Source organism: Oryza glaberrima, chromosome 2 (genome assembly GCF_000147395.1).
Source record: "Oryza glaberrima chromosome 2, OglaRS2, whole genome shotgun sequence".
Classification (NCBI taxonomy): domain Eukaryota; kingdom Viridiplantae; phylum Streptophyta; class Magnoliopsida; order Poales; family Poaceae; genus Oryza; species Oryza glaberrima.
This window is the reverse complement of record NC_068327.1, coordinates 30,265,999-30,290,731: the sequence shown is the minus strand read 5'-3', so window position 1 is coordinate 30,290,731 and position 24,733 is coordinate 30,265,999. Positions and strand designations below refer to the sequence as shown.

General features: G+C 48.9%; 2 protein-coding genes and 1 pseudogene across 4 annotated transcripts; 2 read left to right on the top strand and 1 right to left on the bottom strand.

Annotated features, from left to right (window-relative positions):
- The first annotated feature begins 931 nt into the window (after nt 1–931).
- LOC127763734 (RINT1-like protein MAG2) lies at nt 932–6,200 on the top strand. Of its 3 annotated transcripts, XM_052288527.1 has the most exons (5): nt 1,434–1,494; nt 2,253–2,334; nt 3,040–3,095; nt 4,050–4,147; nt 4,222–6,200. In XM_052288527.1, the coding sequence occupies exons 2-5, from the start codon at nt 2,327–2,329 to the stop codon at nt 6,085–6,087; spliced, it is 2,028 nt and encodes a 675-aa protein (XP_052144487.1). In that variant the 5' UTR covers nt 1,434–1,494; nt 2,253–2,326; the 3' UTR covers nt 6,088–6,200. The 3 variants fall into 3 exon arrangements, with proteins under 3 accessions (XP_052144486.1, XP_052144484.1, XP_052144487.1); XM_052288526.1 differs by lacking the exons at nt 2,253–2,334; nt 3,040–3,095 and adding an exon at nt 932–1,298 and having other exon boundaries at nt 1,399–1,494; XM_052288524.1 differs by lacking the exons at nt 2,253–2,334; nt 3,040–3,095 and adding an exon at nt 932–1,298 and having other exon boundaries at nt 1,390–1,494.
- A 7,487-nt stretch (nt 6,201–13,687) lies between these two features.
- Nucleotides 13,688–14,976, top strand: LOC127761466 (transcription factor ILI5). The gene is made up of 2 exons (XM_052285760.1): nt 13,688–14,073; nt 14,300–14,976. The coding sequence occupies exons 1-2, from the start codon at nt 13,963–13,965 to the stop codon at nt 14,453–14,455; spliced, it is 267 nt and encodes an 88-aa protein (XP_052141720.1). The 5' UTR covers nt 13,688–13,962; the 3' UTR covers nt 14,456–14,976.
- A 7,692-nt stretch (nt 14,977–22,668) lies between these two features.
- LOC127762653 (classical arabinogalactan protein 9-like) lies at nt 22,669–23,616 on the bottom strand (annotated as a pseudogene).
- Nucleotides 23,617–24,733: the final 1,117 nt, after the last annotated feature.

Sequence of the window (24,733 nt, the reverse complement as noted above, 5' to 3'; positions counted from 1 at the left end):
TTAATATACTTAACTACATCTATTACATCTATTAGTTAATATACTTAACATTAATAATAGTAATTAGGAAAGATTCTAGAGATTTTTTTATTAATAGATTGAAAATTTTTTAAGTTAGATTTGAAAATTTTCGATTTAAATTTTAAATTTTAAAGTCAAATTTTGAAAACTTTTAAGTCAGATTTGAAAACTTTCAACTCAAATTCGAAAACTTTCAACTCGAGATTCGAAAACTTTCAAGTCCAGATTTGAAAAATTTGAAAACTTTCAACTCGAGATTCGAAAACTTTCAAGTCCATATTTGAAAATTTTGAAAACTTTCAAATTGAGATTTGAAAACTTTCAACTCGAGATTCGAAAACTTTCAAGTCCATATTTAAAAATTTTGAAAACTTTCAAATCGAGATTTGAAAATTTTAAGTCAAGATTTAAAAACTTTCAAGTTCAAATTTGAAATTTTTTAACTCAAAATTTAAAACATTCAAACTCAAAACATGCTAAAGATTAAAAAAATAATCAGAAAAAAAGGAAAAAGCGGAAAAAAATGGGTAAAGAAAAACGAAAAAAGAAAAAAGAGTGGGAGGCGCGCGCCGGCGCTGGGCCTTATGGGCCGGAAACAATTCATAGGCCTCGAGTGTAAACTACGTTTCAGATGGGCTGCGACCTGAGAAGCCCATATACCGTTCTGGCCCATACGAATTTTTTTTTATCGGTGGCCCATACGAATTTTTTTTTGATCGGTGGCCCATACGAATTGCCAACACCAAACTGAGCAAGAGCAACTGTGGCTGACCGAACCGTGAAAGAAGAACTCGCGTAGTCGGTGGTCTCACCACGGGCTCACGGGCAGTGACGGCAGCATCAACCGTTACCCGCTTAAATCAACGGCCGAGATTACTCGGAGACTCTTCGCACCTCGTGCCTTGCAAGTCGTCTTCGTCTTCCTCCTTGCCATCTCGCCCAATCTCGAGATTCTCCGCTGCTATTATCCCCGATCCAAACCCTAATCGATCCCGCCATGGAAGCGGCGGTGCTCCCGCGACCCGCGGACATCACCCCGGAGCTCCGCCGTTTCCTCGACTCCCGCTTCCGCTCGCAAGCAGACCTCGCCGCGGCCGCCGACGTCGAGGCCGAGATCCGCGGGCGCTACGCGGAGCTCGAGGCCTCGGTATCCGACCTCTCCGTCCGCCTAGCGGCCGCCGCCGCAGCTTACTCCTCCAGCTGCAGCGCCGCCGGCACCGCTCTGAGTAATGTCCGCGGCTGCCTCGCTGCCCTGAATGCCTCCACCTCTGAACCAGGTATCACAGATAAACACTTGTTACTGATTTCTTACATACTGTTCTTCGCGAGTTTATTTTTGCTCGAATTTTTGATTCATTGTTGTTTTAGGGGTCACAGAAGCGGTGGAGGTTGGGAGCGAGGAGATGTTGTTTGAGCAACTTTCTTCTCTGGCCAAAGAGGTGGCGAGAGTGGAGTTGGTCAGGGATTACGCCGGTGAGTGTGAAATTAGTTTCCTCGGACCTTGTATCCGTGCTTTGTTTGATATTTGATATTTCGGATGATTAAAAGCTGACAATGAGATCACTCCTATGACAACTCTTAACGCTGTCAACTCTTTTCCTCGTATACTTTTGTTTGTTTAGTTTAGCCATAATGTGTTGCGAAATACTGATGCACGATCTACTGCTTGCTTAAGAAATTTAGATTGGATAATTTTATTAGGCATGTAGAAAATGACGCTTACGAATTTGAAACCGACCAATGTTTTATCATGTCCATTATATTGATACAATGTGATGCCTTTACTTAGAAATGTACTGCACTAACATTTGATACAATGGGGCATGGATTGCTTAAAATTGGAGCAGACTGGGTGTTGGTGACTGGTTAATAATTGGTCTTGGTGGGTACAGATTGCCAATACAGTTGGGTAGGACGATGATATCTGTTCTGGCACTCACACGATTAATCAACAACTGGGCTTGGCAACCCTAGAAAGGGAGTGTCATTTTGATTAGGAATAAATACTCCCCTGAACTTTTACCGAGTCCTTCTAGCACCCTGAACTATTAATCGGATATTTAGCTCCTGAACCTGTTAATACGGTCCACTCAACCTCCTAAGCCCTTATTTGGATAGGCTGAAATCACTGCCGCATCCACATGTCTGGCTGGAATTTTGAAATCTTGGCTCACACCTGTGGATGGGCCAGGATCGAGGCACACTTAAAAGAGGCCTAAGCTGTTTTGCAGGCGGGTTTGGCCACATGGCATGTTGATTGGACGTATTTGCTACATCATCTTGCTGATTGGACCATTGATCAGATATGAGGAGGTAAATTTAGCTCACCGTAAATCTCCTTCCCACCTCTTACTCAATCAGTGGTCTAATCAGCAAAGTGATGCAGGAGATACCTCCAACTAGCATGCTACATAGCCAAACCGCCTTGCAAAACTCTGGGTGTTACGCAGATAAAATTAACAAGTTCTGGGGGCTTAAATACCCAGATTTATTGTTCAGGGTGCTAGCCAGACTCTTGGACAAAGTTAAAATCGGTATTTGTGCTTTTTCATTTTTATTATATGGATAGTTCTCCAATTTAACTGGAAATTATGGGGATACTATTTTTCTTGAGATATTATTTCATATATGCCCTTTGTCTACAACTGCAATTGCGAATGTAGAATCAAACTCCAACAATAGTGCTGAAACCAGAACATCCATTTTGTTCTGCTACCTCACCCATCCAATATGAGCATGGGATTAGGGTGGTTGGACATATTAACTAGATTTAGTCTGTAAAAACTAAGTAAATTCAATAAAACTTTGAATAAAGACAAAACAATACCGAGGATAAAATAATGATCTGATTAGATTTGAATGCTAGAGCTAGGCAAATATGATGGAACATGGAAAGTTCCAACAAACAATTGAGGGTGTGATTTAATTTGTTACTAACAAAGCAAACATCTGGCCACCTCAGAGTTTACTCTGGAAACACCTTGATTATTCTAAGCATATGGGTTTTCTCCTCTCCAGTGTTGTGCGAAAATGCGATGCAAGGAATTTCATAAGGTTGATCTGCTGGTCAGATGGTATTAGTTCTTGTTCTTAATTGCATCACTTTTATATGTTAGGTGTCACGATTATTCTATCTTGATGGATGTTTCAATTTAACTAGTATTGTAGGGAAAAAGGAAGCACCATAATTTGTTCCTCAAGTTGGTTTGCTATCTTTAGTTTAATACTCCCTCCGTTTTTTAATAGATGACACCGTTGACTTTTGAACACATGTTTGACCATTTATTTTATTCAAAAATTTTATGCAAATGTATAAGGTATAAATCATGCTTAAAGTACTTTGAGTGTTAAAACAACTCAACAAAATAAATTATAATTACATAAATTTTTTGAATAAAACGAATGGTCAAACGTGTGACAAAAAGTCAACGACGTCATCTATTTAAAAAACGGGGGTAGTATCTATTATTTTGTTAGTCCTGATACTGTGCTCTTTGACTAAGTTTCCTAGTGTGCATTGATTTTTTTTATATTATCCTGCGGACCTCTCACTGATATATCATTGCCTGATACCTGCATATTTTTTTTTGACAAAGTTTCTTAGAATACATAGTTCTACCCATTATCCATAAAAACCATCATCCGATTCATTCTTTAATTTAACCGAAGCAAACAACGTGGAATTTTAATTTTCTACTCCCGGAATTGCGTTGTTAGAGCTGAGCCAGGATTTCTTGGTTTCTGAAATTGAGAAACTTGTGAAATGACTCAGTTCAGAAAAAAGGAGGAGGCTTTTATGGACTAGCATGGGAACGATAAATTTGAGTGAAAACTAATTGAATGAATTATCGTGGGATACCCCAACTATTGTCCTTGACTTTAGATACTTAACATAATTTAAGTTTATATTTTCTCGTCCTTGTCTTGGCAATTGGCATTGTACTTTTCTTCAATTATGTTGCTCAAGCATTTGCTCTATACTTAACTTCAACACTGGTGGTTTTTTAACAGTAGGTTGTCTTATACAGAAACGGCGCTAAAGCTTGACAGTTTTGTCAGCGACGTAGAAGATGCTGTTTCATCTTCTGTGACCGGAAAACTTAAATCTCGTGCAGAAAGTTCACTGGTACGAATATTGCCATTTTAGTATGGGAAAACCAACATGTCAACTGCTAAGTTTGGATTTCGTTTTTTCTCCAGAAAACATATCATGTTCTTATTGGATATCTTAAAACAATAGAAGATATTTTATCTTCAGTCACAAAGACCAGACCACAATGGACTCGCCTTGTTTCTGCAGTGGATCACAGAGTTGACCGATCTTTGGCTCTACTAAGACCACAAGCAATTGTCGATCATCGAGCTCTTTTGGCATCCCTTGGCTGGCCTCCATCACTTTCTGGAACAAATTTTTCTAGTATTAATTCTGGGAAACCATCAGAGATTGTGAACCCCTTATTTTCAATGAAGGGTGACCTGAAAAGCAAGTATTCTGAGAGCTTTCTTTCGCTATGCAGTTTGCAGGAATTGCAAAAACGTAGAAAAGCTCGACAGCTAGAAGGGCACATTGTCAACAATCAACTACGTCAACCATTATGGGTAATTGAAGAGTTAGTAAATCCAATAGCTGCTGCCACACAACGACATTTCTCCAAATGGGTTGAAAAGCCTGAGTTTGTTTTTGCTCTTGCTTATAAGATAACTAGAGACTTTGTAGATTCCATGGATGAGATATTACAGCCCCTTGTGGATAAAGCTAACCTTGTAGGGTATAGTTGCAGAGAAGAGTGGATTTCTGGAATGGTCATCACATTGTCGACATACTTGGTGAAAGAGATATTTCCTAAGCATATTGAACTTCTTCAGGAAATTAGTTCGGCTGATGCTAGCAGCAAACAATCTCAAGCTAGAGTCTCATGGCTTAATCTTATTGACCTGATGATATCTTTCGACAAGCAAACCCAAGCTTTGATCTCAAGTTCAGGACTCCTACTTTCGGTGAAGGATGATGATAATTGGCAGAGGATCTCGGTTCTCTCCGTCTTCTGTGATCGGCCAGACTGGCTTGAAATATGGGCAGAGATTGAGAGACAGGATACTCATGATAAGCTGAGATTATCAATGGAGAATGAGAAAAACTGGAATACAAGGTTTCAAGGAACAGTGCTTGAATATGGTTCAGATGACTATAAGTCTCCAGCAATTACCGGTGTAATCCAAAAGGGCCTGTCCTTGCTAATAGATCGTGCTCGGCCCATTCCAAATATAGCACTTAGAGCAGAATTCATTAAGATTTCTACTTCACCTTTATTATCAGAGTTCCTTGGCTGGATGCTTCAAAGGTGCCAAGAAGCAGAGGGATTAACAGCTCTGGCAGATGATAATGCTCTTCTCAAGGTATCACAGTCCATTAATGCAGCTCGATACCTTGAGTCCACATTGACAGAATGGTGCAATGATGTATTCTTTCTTGAGATGGAAAATATAGATGGCCGTAGCGAATGTATCTTCCAAGTGGAGATAAATCAACTGAAAGATTTTAGAGTACAATGGACTGAAAAGATTTCTACCGTCATTTTAAGGGATTTTGATGCCCGGTCAAGGGATTATCTGAAAAATAAAAGGCAGTGGCAGGAGAAATCAGAAGGGTTAACATTATCCAGGGCATTCGTAGAATGTTTAGACTACATGCAAGGACGGATAGCTAAGCTGGAAGATGGTCTAAATGTCCTGGATTTTGTGACTGTGTGGAGAACTGTGGCAAGTGGAGTAGACCAGCTGCTCTTTTCTGGAATTTTCAGTGGCAGCATAAAGTTTAGTAATGGCGGGGTGGAAAGACTTCATGGTGATCTGAGTATATTGTTTGCTGCTTTTTCTGCGTGGTGTATGAGGCCTGAAGGCTTCTTTCCAAGACTGTCTGAGGGATTGAAGTTATTGGATATTGATGAGAAGCAGCTAAGAGATGGAGCTTGTACAGATAACAATCGGCTGAGGGAGTATGGTATAAGGCGTTTGACGGCTGCTGAGGTTGAGAAGATAATAAAAAACAGAATCTATGAGTCGTAATATATATAAGGACTAAGGAGTAACAGATAGCAGGGTTGAAGTTCGAAATGAGTTGTGAAAAACCATGATCACTTCGTACGGTTTTATTTCATACAAATTTTATTACTGTGCTAGTTTTTTTCTCGTTGATTGCTACAATTAGGGTATACCAGCAAGAAATGCGTTTAGGCGGTTTGATTTGAAATTCCAAGGGGTACTCTCCTATCTTTTTAAACTGAGAAAGAAAAAATAGCCACTTCGTGCAAGAATTTAACCAAGAAAGCAGCTTTTTCTCAAGAAAGTTGTACTGTGCTACATCGCTCAGAACTCAGAATATCATCAGAACTGAACACAGTGAAGGCCGATCAAATCATTTTGTTTTTGACAGACTGCCTCTTTTTAGTGAACCATGCCTTTCCGCCTGAACCTGACAGTTCCATTTTGTGTGTGTAGTTGGAAGGTGCCTGCTGGCTTTGCGCTTTTCTCAGACGACTTAAGCATCTCGCCAGTCGCCAGTGGCCAGAGTGCAATTACGCAGTTGTCAAGCGAGAGAAACCCAAACCACCCACCCCTATCCCGCGGCGTAAGCATGCAGTCGCGTGCGCTCCTCGGCCCCAAATCTGACCTGTGCTCGTGCCGCTCACACGTACATGGCTGGCCAAGCCAAGCAAGCACACCCCCAACCGAAACGTTAAAGCGTAAGAGGAAGCACCGACTTTTTGCTGCAAACGAACTCGCCCTAATCATGCACCCCTCTGCCTCCCGGCCCCAAACCTCCACTGGATAATGCTGTCACCCACCTAACCTGGGCCGAGAGAGAGAGAGATTAACGAGATGCGAGATTGATTTTGATCGGGACGTATCCATCGCAGAGACGAACATATGGTCGAGAGGTTGGTCGGCTGAGCTGCCTGCCCTGCATTGCTCCTGCCCCTGGCTCGCGCAAGTGCGCGCGGCACTATTAGGTGCCTGCCTGCCCCGCGCGCAGGGGCAACCGGACACGCCATGCCGTCCGCCCAGCCGTGCAGCCCGGCCACCACCACCACCGGTCCCCCGCCCCGGCCCGCGCGTTGGTCCCCCGCGACCGCTCGAGGTAGATCATCCCCTCCGCCCCTGTCCGCCTTCCAGCATCTGGTACACCTGCGCCGGCTGCGTGCGCCGATCAGGGAGCTTTGCGCCGCACTGGCTGCCGCTCCACCGGCAGCGGCACGGTGGCAAACCTAGCTAGTAGTAAGAAACGCACCATCACGTAAGCTATCCTCCTATCTCAGAATTTGAGATTTCAAGTTGGGTTTTCGACGGTGGATCGACCAACTGTCACTCATTCGATCGATCCCAGCGATCATAATCGAGAGGGCACATTTGTACTGAGGAGATGAAAGTTCCTAACGAAAATTAGGTGTGCAGACTGGATTTTGGACCAAGAATCTTGGAGTGTTGGTCCGCTGGTCCTTCGATCTCTGCAAAGATCGAGATACGCTCACTCGCTTTCGCTGTTCCTGCAGCTAATAGCCTACTGCTCCTGCATCCATCTGCTTTAGCCCCTGTCTTCGAACGACCATTCAGAGATCCAGACGTCTCGCTGTCCATCACCCTGTCAACGTTTACACCCAGGATACTTTTGATGATTCATGTTGGATCCACCGGCCGGACAGCCTACATACAGGCCACTGCGCTAGTACTACAGACAACTTGACGTGATTAATCGCACGGATCCTGAGCGTGACATCTACACGTACATATGTTCAGAAGTAGGAGTGGTACACCCAAACGCGCGCCTACTTCCACGTGCTATGCAATCAGCAAAGAGACTTTCTTCGAGATTACAGTGCTGTTACGTAAACACGTCTGGTTGATATGTATCATCTCCACTGCTTCTGCTAATTTCTCCCCAAACAAATCCACATGAGTTTGAGTCACACTCACGTGCTGAGTTCCTCACGTCCGAAGGATCGAGACGCGATCGAGAGAAAAGGCAAAAAAGCAAACAGATCGATCGTTGCCGACTTGCAGCAGTAAACTAATCAACCGAGACCACACGTAGGGAGCACTACTCATACATGTTTCGGGACAGCTCATGCACGCACGCATCGCAGCAGCGGCGGCTTCAATTCTCCTACTTGCTACTACCTCGGGATCCATTTCAAGGAACGTGTGTGTACTTTTTTTCATTAGTAGATTGACACGCACGCAATTAACTATCTGCAGTATGAAAAATGCACGGTCGGCTAGTCGTACTACAAGGCGAGAACTGAGCCCGAAGCTGGAAGTCACGTAAGACCCAGAGCTTGAGACAGTGGGTCATCCGTGTATTAAACCGGTCGGTTTCACACACGCTGTACGTTTTCTTTTACAGCGCGCAGGTTCATAGAACCAAATTAATCAGATCACTGTCAAGTTCGCCAAAGTTTTAATGATTTAATATAGTTGTACTTTCTTACATATAAATTAATTAATTACTATCTTTGAACATACTGGTTTATTATGGCTTATTTAACAGCCTCAATCGCATGCAGCTACGTCGTATATACTACTCGATCGTATACGTAGAGTACTGAGTATACTACAGTACGTGTTGTAGGCGGAAGGGATGGGCATGGCTGGGGAAGAGAGGAGTTGGTTGCTTCACACGTCGGGCACAGGCACGTGTGGGAGCCCACGGGTGCCTTCCGCGCGGGGGGGCAGCCCATGCAGCCGGGTCCGCACCATGCAATAAACACCGCGACGGCGACGTCCGAACTCGGTCACTTCTTAACCACATGCCAACTTGCCCTCTCTTTCTTCCTCTCCTCCTATATCGGTTGCAGTTTATTTTTTTTAAAAAAAAACATGACGCCTTGTATACGTCAGACTTTGTAGCTGAAAGACATGCAAGAAAGTATTGGTAAAATAGATGTTAATACATATGGAGCGAGTTTTGTGTTGATGGCCGTCAAAAGTGAGCTATAGCTAAGGTTAATAGTGGCCCGGACTAGGATGCATGTAAACATCGATCGACTTTAGTTCATCGTACATGCAGAAATCTAGTACCACGACTTTTGTGGTACTCCCTTCTCAGAAAAGTGGGGAACAGTACTGCCTCAGTACGCTACAATTACTGTTGCACAGGCAGCCTAAATATCACGTTCCGTTGGATGGATCGGCCAGCCGGAGGCAGCAGTGGTGCTGTAAATTAAAGCGACAGAGATTTCCGCAGGACAAGCTTTTCAGAAGCTTTTGGGCGCAGAGAGGACGGTGGATCGAACATGACTTGGCAGAGGGGCACGCAGCTACTGTTTCCTAACTTTACCGTACCCCCCCCCCCCCCCCCCCCCCCCCCTCCTCCTCTTTTTAGTCTTCGGCTAGGCCCCCAGCTGCTTACCACTGTACTCCCAGTTACTATTACTACTACTACCACCAGGGGAGCAGTAGTCCAGTAGTAGTTGTAGCATTTGCACACCACATCTGCATGGCCCACCCACGTAGTACTCCAGCTTTCGCGGCGATGGATGGATGGACCGCTGCGAGCACGTAAGTTACGTAGCCCCAAAAGGCTGGTTTTGGCAACGGCAGAAGGATAGGAGCCAGAAAGCTCTCATACCGGCATGCTCCATCCCCCCCCCCCCCCCCCCCCCCCTCTCTCTCACACACGCACGCATTTGCCGTGAGCCTAGTAGCCTGCCATATGATCCAGCAGCATACTATACTGACATATTGTACTGTGCTGCTCCATGTAATACTCATAGCGGTACTCTGTTACTCTCTCCGTCCTAAATTATAAGGACAGTAGCAGTGCAAGACACGTTGTGCGTGTCTCTGGCCCATGTAAGCGACGAAATTGGCCCGTAAGCCACGCTTCCCACAGCGCTCGTGGCCAATAAAGTAATCCTTGACCGGTAGACCGCACAGCCCACTACACCATCGAAAAAATCTGGCGCTTCTCCTTCCAACCCCGTGCTCCTTCTTCTCCCCAACCCACCGCGCGCTTCTCCCCCAAATCCGCCTGTGCCGCTTCTTCCCATTCACCGCGCGCTTCTCCCCCAAATCTGCCGCGCCACTTCTTCCCCAATCCTCCTCGCCTCTCTCTCTCAAAGCCGGGCGGAGCGGTGGCCCGAGCGGCGATGGTGACGACGCCGGGCTGAGCGGCCAGATCCGGTCTAGTCTCACTGGATCAAGGCGACGACGGCGAGCTCGGACGCGGCATCGACCTCGAGCTCCTCTCCTTCTCCGCGCTTTCCCCATTGAGCCAGCGAGCTTCTCCGACGAGGACAGTAGCAACGGCATGGATCGAAGCGGCACGAGAGCTCCCCAACGGTGTGGCGACGAGCTTCCCGGCGACATCGAGGTCGGCGCCACGGAGCGGAGCGCGGGGACGACGACAAGGTCGGCGACGCGGAGCGGGAGACGGCGACGAGGTCGACGCTGGGGAGGGCGTGAGGGGACGGCGAGTTGGAGGCACGCCCTCCACAGCACGGGCTCTAGGCGTTCCCTCTGCCTACCGCGAGCGAGGAATCGCGTTTCCTTGCTTGGGAGCGAGCGGCTCAACAAGGACGCGGTGCTACGCGACACGTTGGCGAAATTCCTAGCTGGCACATCGAGGTAACGCTCCACCTAGGAGCACTGTGAAGGGCCTAAGGGATTTTGGAGGAATGTAACATATCCTAGATCTACAAATCTGCACAAGATTATATCCAGATTTATAATCTTATGGTGTGTTCGCTACTCCCAGTTCCTAGCCTGAACAGTATACACGGAAAACAGAGTGGTCCATTAACACGTGATTAATTAAGCATTAGCTATTTTTTAAAAAAAGGATTAATTTGATTTTTTTAAGCAACTTTCGTATAGAAACTTTTTACAAAATCGCACCGTTTAGCAGTTTGTGCGCATGGAAAACGAGGAAGATGGGTTATAAAAGGGGCATCCGAACACACCCTAAGTATGTGTCACATTTCTCTAAAATTCTTTATATTATGCCAGGGAGTAAATATTTAGCACTGTGACCGGGTCGTGGCTTGTTAAAAATAGGGCCTGCGCGCAAAAGTATCACGAAGCGTAGCACGCCAATCTCCAGGAAATTCGACACGTACTTGTACGCTTCCTGCATTTATCCGCAACGGAGTTAGTGTTACCCCCGTACTACTAGTAGTAGCTCCCTAAACCTATCGGGCGTTTCTTCGGTTGGTCCGGTCATTTCACAGATCAGAGGGACAGATAGATACAGATGCTAGTAGCCGTAGGAGTGGCTACTGATCACGGAGAAAGATACACATAGAGCCTATAGAGAGCGACGAGTAGACACCACCGGTACGTGGGGCCTCTAAAGTAGTAATAATCTAACGGAGTGGAGGAGTAAACATGGAGCTATACATTCTCTACTCCGCTATATATGTGGGTGATCGATCGATCGATCGATCCATATTTAAGGCGCATATGTTGATGTTCCGTGGATATACCGGGCGCGGGCGACAACGGTACGTGCCGTGTAACGCAATCCCGCGCCAACGCCGCGTGTGAGACGGACCGGCGCCACGAGCCCGGCCTCTACCGATCCACCACCATGCACCCCTCCTCACCTCACGTGGGCCTCTCGCTCGCCCGCCCGCCACAACCGCCAGCTGCATCATCACACACGACCTATCTCCCCACCTCCCGCGGCCGCGCGACCAGCGGGCGCGTCGCGCGCGCAGCCGCGGTGTGCGCGCGCTCGCGCGCGGGCGGGGGACGGAGGACGCCAGGACGGGAAGGAGGAGGCGGACCACACAACCCCAGGTGTAGAGTTGGAGTAGTACGTATGTGCAGGGGGGGCCCTCGGTGGCGCGCGATGATTTCGTGACATGACGGCCATTTTCTGGCCGCCGCAAGGGGCTGTCGCTCGCGCGGCCCGCCGGACCGGCCGGAGCCAGGCTCGATCACATGCGCCACGCGACGGTCACGTGGGGGTTGGCGCACGCTGTCCGCCCGCCCGCACCATCCCATCTGGCACCGCCGCTGGGCCTCCACGTCGATCGATCGATCGAAACGCCCCGATCGAGTGCCCAGATATCTCTCACGTAGTACTATATATTTCTCAAACCATCCGGCATCTATCCGCTAATCAGAAGTACTCCGTTAGTTTAAGCCAGCGTACGCGTGTTGCGTCATGCGTCATCCCCCCTTAATTATCGTCTCACTTCTTGCCGTTGATCGTCCCTGGCTGTTCCTGTTAGGTATAGTGCTTTTATAATACACCCGCATACGATCCACAAATATGTCATACTATACTGCTGATTTGTTAGTTATAATTTGCAGACAATGCCGTGTGACATTGTGGACACGAGACAAAAGAGCGTGAGTTGTGTGCATGCATGTACGCTCTCCCGGCTCGGGCAGCCGGGGACAAGGGCATCTCTCTTGAGTGTGGTGATCGGCTTGTTTATGCAGCAGCGCGCATAAACAAGCTTTGGTCTACTTAAAGACTTCTGCACAGGTTATTAGATTGTTATTATTATTTTTCAAAACTTCCACGGGTTAGAGTTAGGGTACTGCACGTATGCTTGCAATACAATAGTAGCAAATGTTTCTCTTGTCCTTTTGCAACGGGGCTAGGGGTACAAAGACGCGCAAGCCAACAAGCGTTGTCCCCCTCGGCTTCCAATTTTGACGCCCCCGACGAATTGCAAATTTGCAAAGTTACACGCGTCGATCGGAACACTTCAAAATGGACTAATCGAAACATCTGCACTAACTAGCTAATGATTACTTACCGATCACAGTTTCAGGATATATAGATTGGTCCTTGGTCGACGTCAATTCATGATTTATTAGCATATTAGTAATCGATTAGTTCCACGAGCAAGCAAGAACAAAGTATGGCATGCATACATCAAATCGGAACAGAGCCAACCAAAAGCGAGACGGTTTCATGTACTACTGATGTATATAGGAGTAATAATGTAATATCCAAACCTTGGTTTCCATGGATTTTACGTGCATATAGCAAGCTTTCTAGGGTTCCCTCTTTGCTGGGTAAACCCGCTGGTGCGGCGCGGCATGGGCACGTGGCAAGTGGTGGGTGGTCATAGCTTATTATAACTGGGCTGGGCCCACAGGCTGCCTACCGGTGGTGGGCCACAATGTAGAGGGTCTTCTCCCGGTGATTAGACAGAGAGAGACACGCGGGCCCATCGCCCTTTTTCTCTACGGATCGATCGGTCGTTCTGTAATCTGTTCCGTAACAACTTTCTCTCAGGGCGGATGGAACTCCCTATGTTAATGGCGAAAATAAGTCATTGGCTAATTGCTACGAGGTTGTATAATAAATTACCAAATTAATTACCAGATTAATTAGAGTGATGAGAGATCGATCATGGTGGTTTCTGATTATAATGGTGAACATTAATTTAGAGTTGTATGCAAAATACAATTCTACTCATAGTAAAGAATAAAGTTAGAGTTAATTATACAAATGAATGCAGTGCAATCCTACATAAACAGTAGTAATCCCGTAATCGTGGATAATCATGCTGAAAAGCCGAATAGCTATGTAGTAATCAGTCATCAATCCTCTCCGGCCTGATCTCCTCTCGGATGCTAGCTAGCAGCCTATTTGCGTAGCGCATGTTAGCCCATCTCCTTATAAAAGACACCCTCTCCCTTTCTGTCTCCCTCACACACACTTCTCCCATCCAGCTAGCTTTTGCAGATCGAGCGAACCTTCAACACAAACCGGCCAGCTTGTTCCTCTCCTCTCTCTCTCTCTCTCTCTCTCTCTCTCTCTCTCGGTCGCAGCCAGCTAACTTCGAGTGTGAAGAACACTCACGCTAGCTAGCTTTCTCAAGGCCACATACGCTAGCTCCGCCTCCACGCGCGGCGTACGTCTAGCTTGATTGAGGGTGAAGAGAGTGCGTGTTTGGTAGAAGAGGCTAGCTGTTGACGATGTCGAGCAGAAGGTCGTCGCGTGGCTCCATCTCGGAGGAGGAAATCAACGAGCTCATCTCCAAGCTCCAGTCGCTGCTCCCCAACTCACGCCGACGCGGCTCCAGCCAGGTAGCTAACCACATTCATGCATACGCCAACTGCTTGTGTACTGCTAGTGTGCTGCCACTTTGGTAGTAGCTATAGGTTTGCTTTCGGTGAACACAGAAGTGGCTACTACTAGAACAATCCACACACTACTATAGTCGTGTGTGTGGGTGGTGGTTTGGGGTTAAGCCCGTGAGCGATTCGGTGTGTGTTTTGTCTGCACGAGACGAGTAATGTGGCGTTAATGCAGGCGTCGACGACGAAGCTGCTGAAGGAGACGTGCAACTACATCAAGAGCCTTCACCGGGAGGTGGATGACCTCAGCGACCGGCTGTCCGACCTCATGGCCACCATGGATCACAACAGCCCCGGCGCGGAGATCATCCGCAGCATCCTCCGCTCCTGATCGGCAAGCAGCAGCAGCAAGCGGCACCGGCCGGCCGGCCGGCCTATGTCGACGACGAGATAGGCCGGGCCGGCCGGGCAACGCCCGCGGCGCCAATTAATCAAGCGTACGTCCGGCCGGCGCCATTCTCCGGCCACCAGAGAGCATTTAGCTAGGGTATATATATCTACATATATAAAATATTTATGTCGTATGTCCCTCCCCAAATGTACGAGCCACGCTTACACGCGCGTGTATCGATCTCTCGATCTCTCTCTCTAAGCTCCACTCGAAGTAGGGCATTAGCACTAGGGGCCTAAGCAGAGGCTTATCCTCGCTTTAGCTCATATTTTCATCGCTTGATGTGTCCTCTCTGAACCCCCACATCTTGTCTTGTTTGGTTTTTCCCTCTCCCTTCCAATCTCTGTAAATTTAGCTGGTGTGGTTTGGATCGAGTTGTGTCCTCTACAGACAACCGACCGACCACTACTACCTAGAGGAAATTAATATCATCATGGGTGTACTGCTCCAGCTTTAACTTCAATTCAGTTGGCTACGTACTACGAGAAACCATACTGTATAGTAGGAGTATATTTTTCTCACATATGATTAAGATATTCTCGCGCGAGTTCCCGCAGGGAGATCGATGAGCTAGATCGGTCGTCGGTTCTACATTTTCTTCTATCTGTACGCACGTGAAACCGAGCGTTTACTCTCGCAGCTAAAATATATTTGCATGATAGGCACCGCACGATCAAATTAATGCTGCAGCTAGGTAGCGGATATTGTTACGGCTGTATCGATCGACGCTGCCGGCCGGTAAGTTACGTTAAGTTCGTGGTCGACGGCGACAGTCGACGAGAGCTTAGGCTGCAGGGAGCATGTGTACGTACGCTTCCACTTGGACTTGTCTAGTAGCTAGGTCTCTGATCTTTAATCAGGCTGAAAGAAATAGATGAGGGGATCAGGAAAAAGGTTGGCGTCAACCGCCTTGTTTTTGCTCGGCCGTTAATGCCGTGGTGGCGCTGTCGATCGTCCTTAATTTTCTCTCTGCGACGCGCGCCCCCACATGTTATGGTCGATCGTTCGATCGATGCACCAGACGAGACCAACCCAACCCCGGCCGGCAGGTGAAAGTCACCCTGGCTACAGTGACGTGAGGGCAAAAGGCATCCGGCTACCTTGCCTTGTATAGGACTACGTACGTGTACTACTTACACAAGTACTAGTACTAGTAACAATTAATCCTGTATTGATTTTACTAAGAGCAGTTACAATAATAGACTATAAGTCAGTTATAAACATATAAAGTAGATAAAAATAAAATAGAGAAAAGCAGCGAACCACATATTTATAGCCAGCTACAGTACGGATTCTAAGGCACAATGTGTATATTCATTGTATATGATAGGTACGATTATATATTAATAGTGTAGCATGTATTTATAGATAACTATTGTATAAATTAACTATAAATGATTTTGAGCTAGTTGGCTATACGCTCTAAGTACCGAAATTTAGCGTGACAATCAATTTGGCTTTAGTAACTGTTCATGTATCCGATTGCGGATATAAGTCATAAATTCTAGTTTGCTTCTCAGCTTTTTTCACAGATTAATAAAAGATATCTCTTCATTTGAGCAGTTTTCTTAATTATTGGGTACAAGTCTGAAATAACATGTATTTGAAATCACAGCGGTTAGCTAATTTGCAAGATATATACTTTCTCCTAAAAAACACACTATTTTAGATATCGGCATGTTGTCTTCGAATTAATTACAGCTTCAATCACTACATTTTTACTGTGAGAAAACATGCACTCAAAAATATATTGAAGACTATAGCATATAAAATGTGTTTTTCGTGAAAACCTCATTTATGATTTTAGTGTATCCAATCTAAGGATTTGGATCAGCTGCAGTCACAATAGTGGCTGCAGCTTAAGCAGTAGCAGTACTCATCATTAGATACAAATCGGGTGGCTCAGGTCATACACGATACTGTTTACAGTACAGTAGCAGTAATACTACAGCACGGGACATTGTTCACATGGTACTGTAGCTTTAGATCTGAACTGTTGATCACAAAAATGAATGGTTGATCACAAAAATGAATGGTTAAAGCTGTGTGCAGTTGTTAAAAGTGACTGCACCAGATCCCAATTCGTTTTCATGACCAGTAGCAGTACTTGCCGCATACGGCCGTCGCATATGCAACAAGTCAACAGGCTACGGACGAGGATCACAGTGATACATGTATCTTTGTGTGAACCTCATGCATTACTGTTATGTTTCTTCTCTCTACATCATAAAGGGTGTGTTTGAGAAAAAGGAGATTGAGGAGATTGGGGAGATACGCAAAATGAGGTGAGCTATTAACTCATGATTAATTGAGTATTAACTATTTTAAATTTCAAAAATGGGTTAATATGATTTTTTAAAGCAACTTTCCTATAGAAATTTTTTACAAAAAACGCACCGTTTATTAGTTTGAAAAGCGTGCATGCGGAAAACGAGAATCAATCTCCCCTATCTCCCCAGAACAGCCAAAGTCTAGATAGCCAGCAACACTGGCTGATGATAGCTAGGGCGCCGGACACCATTGCAAGCTTCTGCAAGGAACCCCACATGCATATGCATGCTACCAGCTGCGCAGCGTGTGATTGATCTACTTACGCTATCTCGACTAGAAGGCAGGCAGGGAAGCAAGAAAGGCATGACAATTGACTTGCTTTGATCTGAGGCCATTGCGTTGAGCACTTGACTATCTAGGCCAATGGATGGCACAGTACTACGTACAGCTTGGCGCTGGCAATATATGAAAAATCTAATGTTCAAGAGTTTGCTGTAAATGTTACTAGTAGTAGTTGAGAGCTATTGCTAATGTGATAAATGTTATATCAGTACTAGCTAGAAAACGGTGTACTAATAAACTGTAAACTGGAGTTCTAGCTGGATGCTCACTGTGAAGTACTACTACAGTATAATTCAGAAGCGGCTGAATTCTTACGCACAAGCTAAAGTGGAGCTCATCACATTAACATCTCGTGTGAATAAAACTATAGGAGTATTTAGCGTACGCCCTGAGCGGTCAAAAATGTGAAGACCAACTGCACATAGTCAAGATCTGACCACTCAAAGCTAACAACTGCCAGAAGCATCTTTTCACATGAAAAAGTACTGCTAGTGTAGTAAAAAAAATCTCTGTCTGGGTACATATATATGTTGCTAGCTAGGGCTGGACCAGCCTATGTTTCATCGGTGAACGCTCATAGGCCAGTGTTCCTGTAAAGATTTCATCTGGGAGAAAATATTCAGTACACTGCGTTGGGAAAATATTGATCGCATGTGTGCGAGCACAAGTGCACAACACATACAGTACGTTGGTCGAAAATCGGTTCAGCTCTGCATGAACCCCAGACAGTCAGATAAGTAACGTACGTACACTAGTAGTACGAGAGCTACAGTTACTTGAGCCATGAAATCGATCGATCGATCGCATCGAAACGAAATTTGCAGCTTTGCGCTGGTAAACAATATTCCTGACACTTGCAGTTCTGTTAAAGTCTCGGCGCCAGCTATCCTGGCAGCTTTCCAACTAAAAATGATTGCCCGTGCTTTGACTCCTCCACACCAGCAGTTCGTACGTGCCATCGATCTCTAATCAGCCAACGATCACGTATGCCGATCACTCGATATATATATCTTGCACTGTTTGCACGTATAGATCGATCGATCGATCCATACCGGTATACATGCATGCACGCACGATCGACGAAGAAATGGTACGTATAAGTACTTGGTAATATATAGCACGTACTACGTACGTATGTGTGGTGTAGCTGCGTCCCAGCAATGCAAGTACTGTGCGCGTACTACTACTGCTGCGGCGACTATTCGTGTGGTGTGTGGCTCGCACTGTTGACATGTGCAGGACAGTGGCATGTGCCGCGGCAGTGCGGCCCGTGGCCGCTGGCGATAGGCGATAGATCGATGTAACTCGCTAGCTAGCTAGCTAGCGTCCGCCGGTTGCGCGGCCCTGCCTGCTGCCCACTGCGTGCTCAGTGTCGTGGGAGCAGCGGGTAAAGTGGGGGAGAAGGAGCGGCCGCTTTCGCCGGCCCCACTCCGCCCGCCGCGCGGCACGCAGCCGGAGACTCGCCTAACGGCCGGCAGCCCCTGCGTCCAACCACAAACCACCGCCGGGACCCGCCGGCGAACGATCGGTTGATCGAGAGATACTATACTATACTCCTCCTCCCACAGCAACGTAACCGCTATACACCGCGGATGCAGCGCGCAGCGGTTAAAGCGGATCGTCCACCACGACGACGACAAGCGGCGCGCGTTAATTAGCGCCATGCGTGTAGTGACTGGCTTGCCCCTACGGGCTACTGCGACAGACTCGGGAAAAGGCTACCGCTGTGAGGGTCCGACTCGGGATATCGGGGAAATTGTCGCGAGTGGCCGGCCGTGAAAAATCAATTAAAAGGTCCCCTAGCGCACGCCGCACGGCAGGCAGTTACTCTTCGTTCGTGCAGCTCAGGTTCAGGAGATCGTAGGGCCGGTGGAGCATCGAGCTAGAGTAGCTAGCTACTCGTACTAGGGGTGAAAACTGAAAAGGACCCCCAGGTTCATGCGTGCAAAAGGTGCGTACGTACTCCCTGTACACTGGTAGTACGCGTACGATTCTGGAACCTATGATAAAATGTGAGTAGTTATACGGAGCAGTAGTAGTAGCTTTTATTTTAGCTTGAGGGTACATATATATGCGAACTACTCCTAGGTACGTTTATCTTGGCTTGTCACGCCCCTGCATAGTCTTGGCATGTTGTTTTCTCATGTGTACGATAAATGTGAACCTATGATATGTTTTTTTTTTTCCTGGATAGCATGGGAACCCTTACTTTCTGAGTAGTTTCTAGGCGTACCGGAAGAGCGATACCTGTGAGGCGATCAGACGAGACCGTGCTCGTCCTAAAAAAAGATACTACTACGGCCACAGTCGTCGCCCACACCACACACGCGTACGCGATCGAGAGGGCCGGGGTCGTGGAAGCCACGTTCGGTTGTCAGTCAGTCCAGCGAAGAGAGAAACAGGGCGCCGAGGCAGCATGCAGATGCAGATGCGGGCAGGTAACGAACGGACTGAAACTTCCATGTCCTGCTGCCTGATGCTGCCGGCCGATTCGCGCCCTGACCCGGCGACTGGTTTTCGGGGGAGATCAGGTCCTGGCATGCGGCATTGCGGCAGCGGGGAATAGTATTATGGACCGAGGAAATCGTTGACCGCGGCGAAGGATACAGGGATCGTTTTGGACGCACGTATGGGTAGAATAGTACGTGATCTCTCCTGACGAGCTGTGGCTCTGGGATTTCTATCGGTGGCCGGTTTGGGCAGGAGCAGCCGGGGATGGGCAGGTGGCAGGAGCACGATCCGTTTTTTGACTTCCGGTTTCCTCTGCAAACTTCGCTTGTCTCGGCTCGTAGTCGGCTCGTAGTCGGTGCTCAGATACATGTATGCTCCTAGTCTCCTACTCCGATCCTACATGATACTACGTACGGAAGATCCACGTTTTATTGGTGGAGGGGATTTTGAAGCAATCTGATTGGGTTTCTTCCACTTGCTGGACATCTCCTTCGCTCTCCCGCCATAGGATATAGCCTAATAATTTTTCTATACATCTCTCCATAAATTTTCTATAGCCTAAAAATTTATCGAATATTTTAAATACAATATGGATATAATGTTATTGCATGTAATTGCAAAGTGCGCGCATGAGTGAGAGAATTCAATCCCACGAATGTCTGCTTGATGGCAACAAGTTTATTGTTGCAAGTTTTGGAACATAACATATAAATTATGTTATAGTTACATCCAAACTATAAGGTACAATTACACTATGATTGTACATTTGTACTGATAAATTTTGAATTATGGATATTCCCAAGGCAGGATAAACACCTTTGCAACGGTATTCTCTCCTTGTTTGCGAGCGCAGGTAAGGCCCTATTTGATTCAGCTTAGGATTATTATAATCTAACTTATTAGGAGTAAGCTGAAACAAACAAGTAGATTATTATAGCAGATTATTATAATCTATAAGCCAGATTATTATAATCTAATAAGCTGCTCTAGAGGAGCTTTTTTCAGATTATTGAGTGGCTAAAGACCCACTACCCCTACATACTTGAGAAAAATTACCCACCTATACCATCAACCGAACAGATAGCTGAGGGCATTATAGACTTTATCCTTTCAAACCCAATAATCCAGACAAACAAACAACTCACAGCTTATTCTATGTCAGCTTATTATAATCCAGCTTATAATAATCTGGCTTAATAATCTAGATTATAATAATCATAAGCTAAAACAAACAGGGCCTAAGGGGTATAGCCTTTCAACGGCCCAAGGTCACACTGTTTTATATGGCCTTGACCCAACAATCAATTAAAAACAAGAAGGAAAAAGTACACAGAAGGTCCCCCAACTTGTTATCGAATTATAAAATCGTCCCCCAACCGCAAAATCGGATACAACGCAACCCTTAACTTACAAAACCAATGCAAACTAGGTCCCTCGGTGGTTTTGACTCTGGTTTTGACCGACGTGGCAGCTGACTTAGCGTGGGACCCACGTGGACCCCACATGTTAGCCTCTACTTCCCTTTCTCCTCTTTCAACAGGCGACGAGAAGGCTGGGTACGGCCGGCGCGGCGGATGGCCGGCACGGAGGAACTGGGCGGCGCCGGCGCGGCCCGGCGGCGGGGGAGGAACTGGGCGGCGTTAGCAGCAGCGGGGGAGGAGCTGCGCGCGCGGGCTGCCGTCATCGTCATCGTCGTCGTCCGCCACCACCCCGCTCCGCGCCACCGGCTTCCCGCGCCACCACCTCCCCGCCCTTCTCCGCCCACCGCCGCTTCGCCGGCTTCGCATCGGAGCACGAGCACGAGTCGCCGCTCCCTGGCGTCGACGGCTTCCTGATCCAGCTCTGGCCGCCCGACGCCGCCGAGGTGCTCGCCTCGCGCCTCGGCATCCACCCCTCCCTCCACACCCTCAACTTCGCGATGCGCTCCGCCTTCCGCGCTGCACACCCCGATCTCGTCTTCCGCCTCTTCTCCCCCAACTTCCCAGGTGACGCCACCACCGTAGCCTTCCTCGTGCGCGCCTGTTCCTCCGAAGGCCGCCCGCTCGACGGCCTCCGCGGGTGAGGAGCTGGGCGGCGTTGGGGAGGATGAAGGAGGAGTCGAGCGACGAGAGCGGCACAGATGAGCCACTCGATGGACTTGCTTGGTCGGTTGACGCCGAGGCGGTCCTGGATGTCGTAGAACGCGATGTACGTTGGCACCGACAGTCTGATGCGGCGGTCATGGAGCCCCCGCGACGTCACCACCTTGCTGTGCTTGTCCTTCTCGCCCGCACGCCACCGGGCTCATCCGCCACATCGCTGCCGTGGCCGCCGACGCCGACGAGCGCGCAGCGCGGGCGCTTGCGCTCCTTGCCGACGACAACCTCCTCCATGGCCGACGCTTGCGCTAGCTCTTGCGAAATCCGCCTCGGCTTCGTCTGCTCGATTTTAATGGAGGCTGCTTTAGCACCTCGTGCTCCTGCCGCCACCTTCCCTCCTCTTTTCCCGTGTCGCCGCCGCCGCATCGCCGGCTGGCCGTCTGACCTCCTCGTCCTGGTGACCTCCTCCCCACCACCGGCCGGCTTGCCCAGAGGGAGATGAGTGAGAGAGAAAGAGGAGGAAGGGAGAGGAGAGGAAAGATGGAGATGATGACGTGGCGTCCTTATATGTGGGGTCCACATGGTCCCACGTTGACTCACCCGCCACGTAGGATAAAACCGGGTCAAAACCACCGAAGGATGTAAAAATTTGTAAGTTAAGGGATGTTATATATTTGGTTTTACGGTTGGGGATGATTTTGTAATTCGATGACAAGTTGAGGGACCTTTGGTGTACTTAAACAAGAAATCCGCGGAGGTGTGTAGCTCGCTCGCACTAAGCCCAACTCCACATGTTCACCACAGATAGGCCCATCAACATGGCAGAAACTTTGGACTCAACCGAGGAGTAAAGCCCAACAAACGGCTGCTACTGCTGCCGCGGCGCAGACGTGCGGAATAAGTTCACTTTGGGTTCCTCTATTTGTCGCCCAATTCAATTTTCGTCCCTTGGTCGCAAAACCGGTACGACGGGTCTCCCAACTTACGAAACCGTGGCTCCTTTTGATTTGGTTTTTGTCCAACGTGTCATTGACGTGGCTTATGTGGCAACTAGATAAAAAACCATGGGACCCACATGTCAGTCACACATAAATAATAAAAAATGGTGGGCCCATAAGGACCCACACGCCATCCTCCCTTTTCTCTATCCCTCTCTATCCTCTCCCTCCCTCTTCTCTCGCTCTGCAAGCATGGGCGGCATGGGCGGCGGCCGGAGCGGACGACGGCGGGGCGGAGCGGCAGCTGGAGCGGGCGACGGGGGGCGGATCCGAGGGGCGAAGTGGGTCAGGCGGCGGCTGATCCTCGCCGACACCTCGATCAGCAGGGCGAGAGAGTGGAGGCGACCGTTCCGCGATCCGCTGGAACCAGTCTGGCGGTGGCGACGGCGCCACCGCGGAGCCGAGAGCGGAGGACGATGCCAAGTGGGAGGACGATGCCGGAGGGGACGACGATGAGAGGACATCGCCGGCGCCGCGCGGTCCCCCTGACCCGCGCTGGCCCCCGCCGCACAGAGGATGGGGGCGTCGGCGGGGGCGGTGATGGAGGACGGAGGCAACTGGATCGAGTAGGCGGAGGAGGAGAAGGAGAAGGCGCGGCGCGGGAATCGGCACCCATCGTAGAGATGCGCCCCACCGGCGGCGAGTGAAGCCGGAAAGCGGGAGGAGGAGGAGGCGGGACGGTGACGGTTGCAAGGTCGACGGTCTGGTCGCCGTCGACGAAGACGATGGGCAGCACGGCCGTGGGCGGCGGGGGCGGTGGGGGGAGGCACGTGGACGCGCCCGCGCAGACCTTCGCCTCCGAGGACGCAAGGACGCAAGCGGCCGTGACTGGCGGCGCCGGCGCGGGAGTAGGGTGGCGGCGGCGTGCGGGGCTACAGGGCGCTAGCGTCGGCAGCGTCGAGGAGGGCGTCGGCGGCGCGCGGGGCCCCAGGGCGCAAGCGAAGGATGCCGCCGCCCCCATCTCTAGTCTTCTCCGCCGGCGCCCCCAACTCGCCACCGAGGCACCCTCGCCCCCTCGAACTCGTCGGCGGCGTCCGCATCTGACCCTACCTCGTCCTGGTGGGAGACGGCGAGGTCCCACATCCTCGCGCTCTCCAACATCCTCCCGCCGCCGGCCGATTCTGACGTCGCGGCGCTCGCCGACTCCGACCGCTCGGCGCACGCGCTTCTTCAGTCACCCGCGCGCCAACGGCGCGCTTCGGTCGGGGGGCGGCGCCGACCACGCCCGCCGCAGCCGCTGGAGCTCGCCTGCTCCGCCACCCAGAAGGAGAGAGAGAGAGGGGAGAGGGAAGAAGAGAGAGAGGGGAGAGGGAAGATGAGAGGAGTGAGGCTGACATGTGGGGCCCACATGGGCCCACCATTTTAAAATTATTTTTTGTGTGCAGCTGACATGTGGGGCCACGCTTTTTATTATTTTCCGGGATATAATTGGCACGTAAGCGCCACGTTAATGCCACGTGGGGCGAAGACCTAGTCAAACAAGCCACATAAGCGCCACGTCAGCTAAACCACTTTCAAAACCACCGAGGGACCTTGTTTGCCCGGTTTTCATAAGTTGAGGGATGGGTTATACCCGGTTCGGTTTTGCGGTCAAGGGACGAAAATCGGACTGGAAGACAAATAGAGGGACCCAAAGTGAACTTATTCCCAGACGTGCAGCGTGCCCTGACCCCCCTCGATGCGTCCGCCACTCGCAGCCGTCCAGCGCGGCGGGGGTGCCCGCCTCGAGATTGGCTCCCTGGGCTGCTCGCCTAGAACGTTCCAGTTCACCCCCCCCCCCCCCCCCCCCACCAACGCCAAACGGCGCGGATCCGCCCGCCCACGGAGAGCAGCACATCACGGCTGTCCACGTGGCCGGGCTGCACGGGCCGCGCGTCTCATCCATCCCCTCCTCTCTCCCAGCCTGGCACGCATCACGAGGAGGGCGTCGAGCACGAAGCGGATTACACGAGTGATAAACCTTAATCCGGATTTATAAGCGCGGATTAATTACCTACCTGCTTACGTCCTCCGTGCTTAAGCATCGGATCGTATAAAATCCGCCCAAGGATGAGGGGGGAGATAGAAAATAATAATAA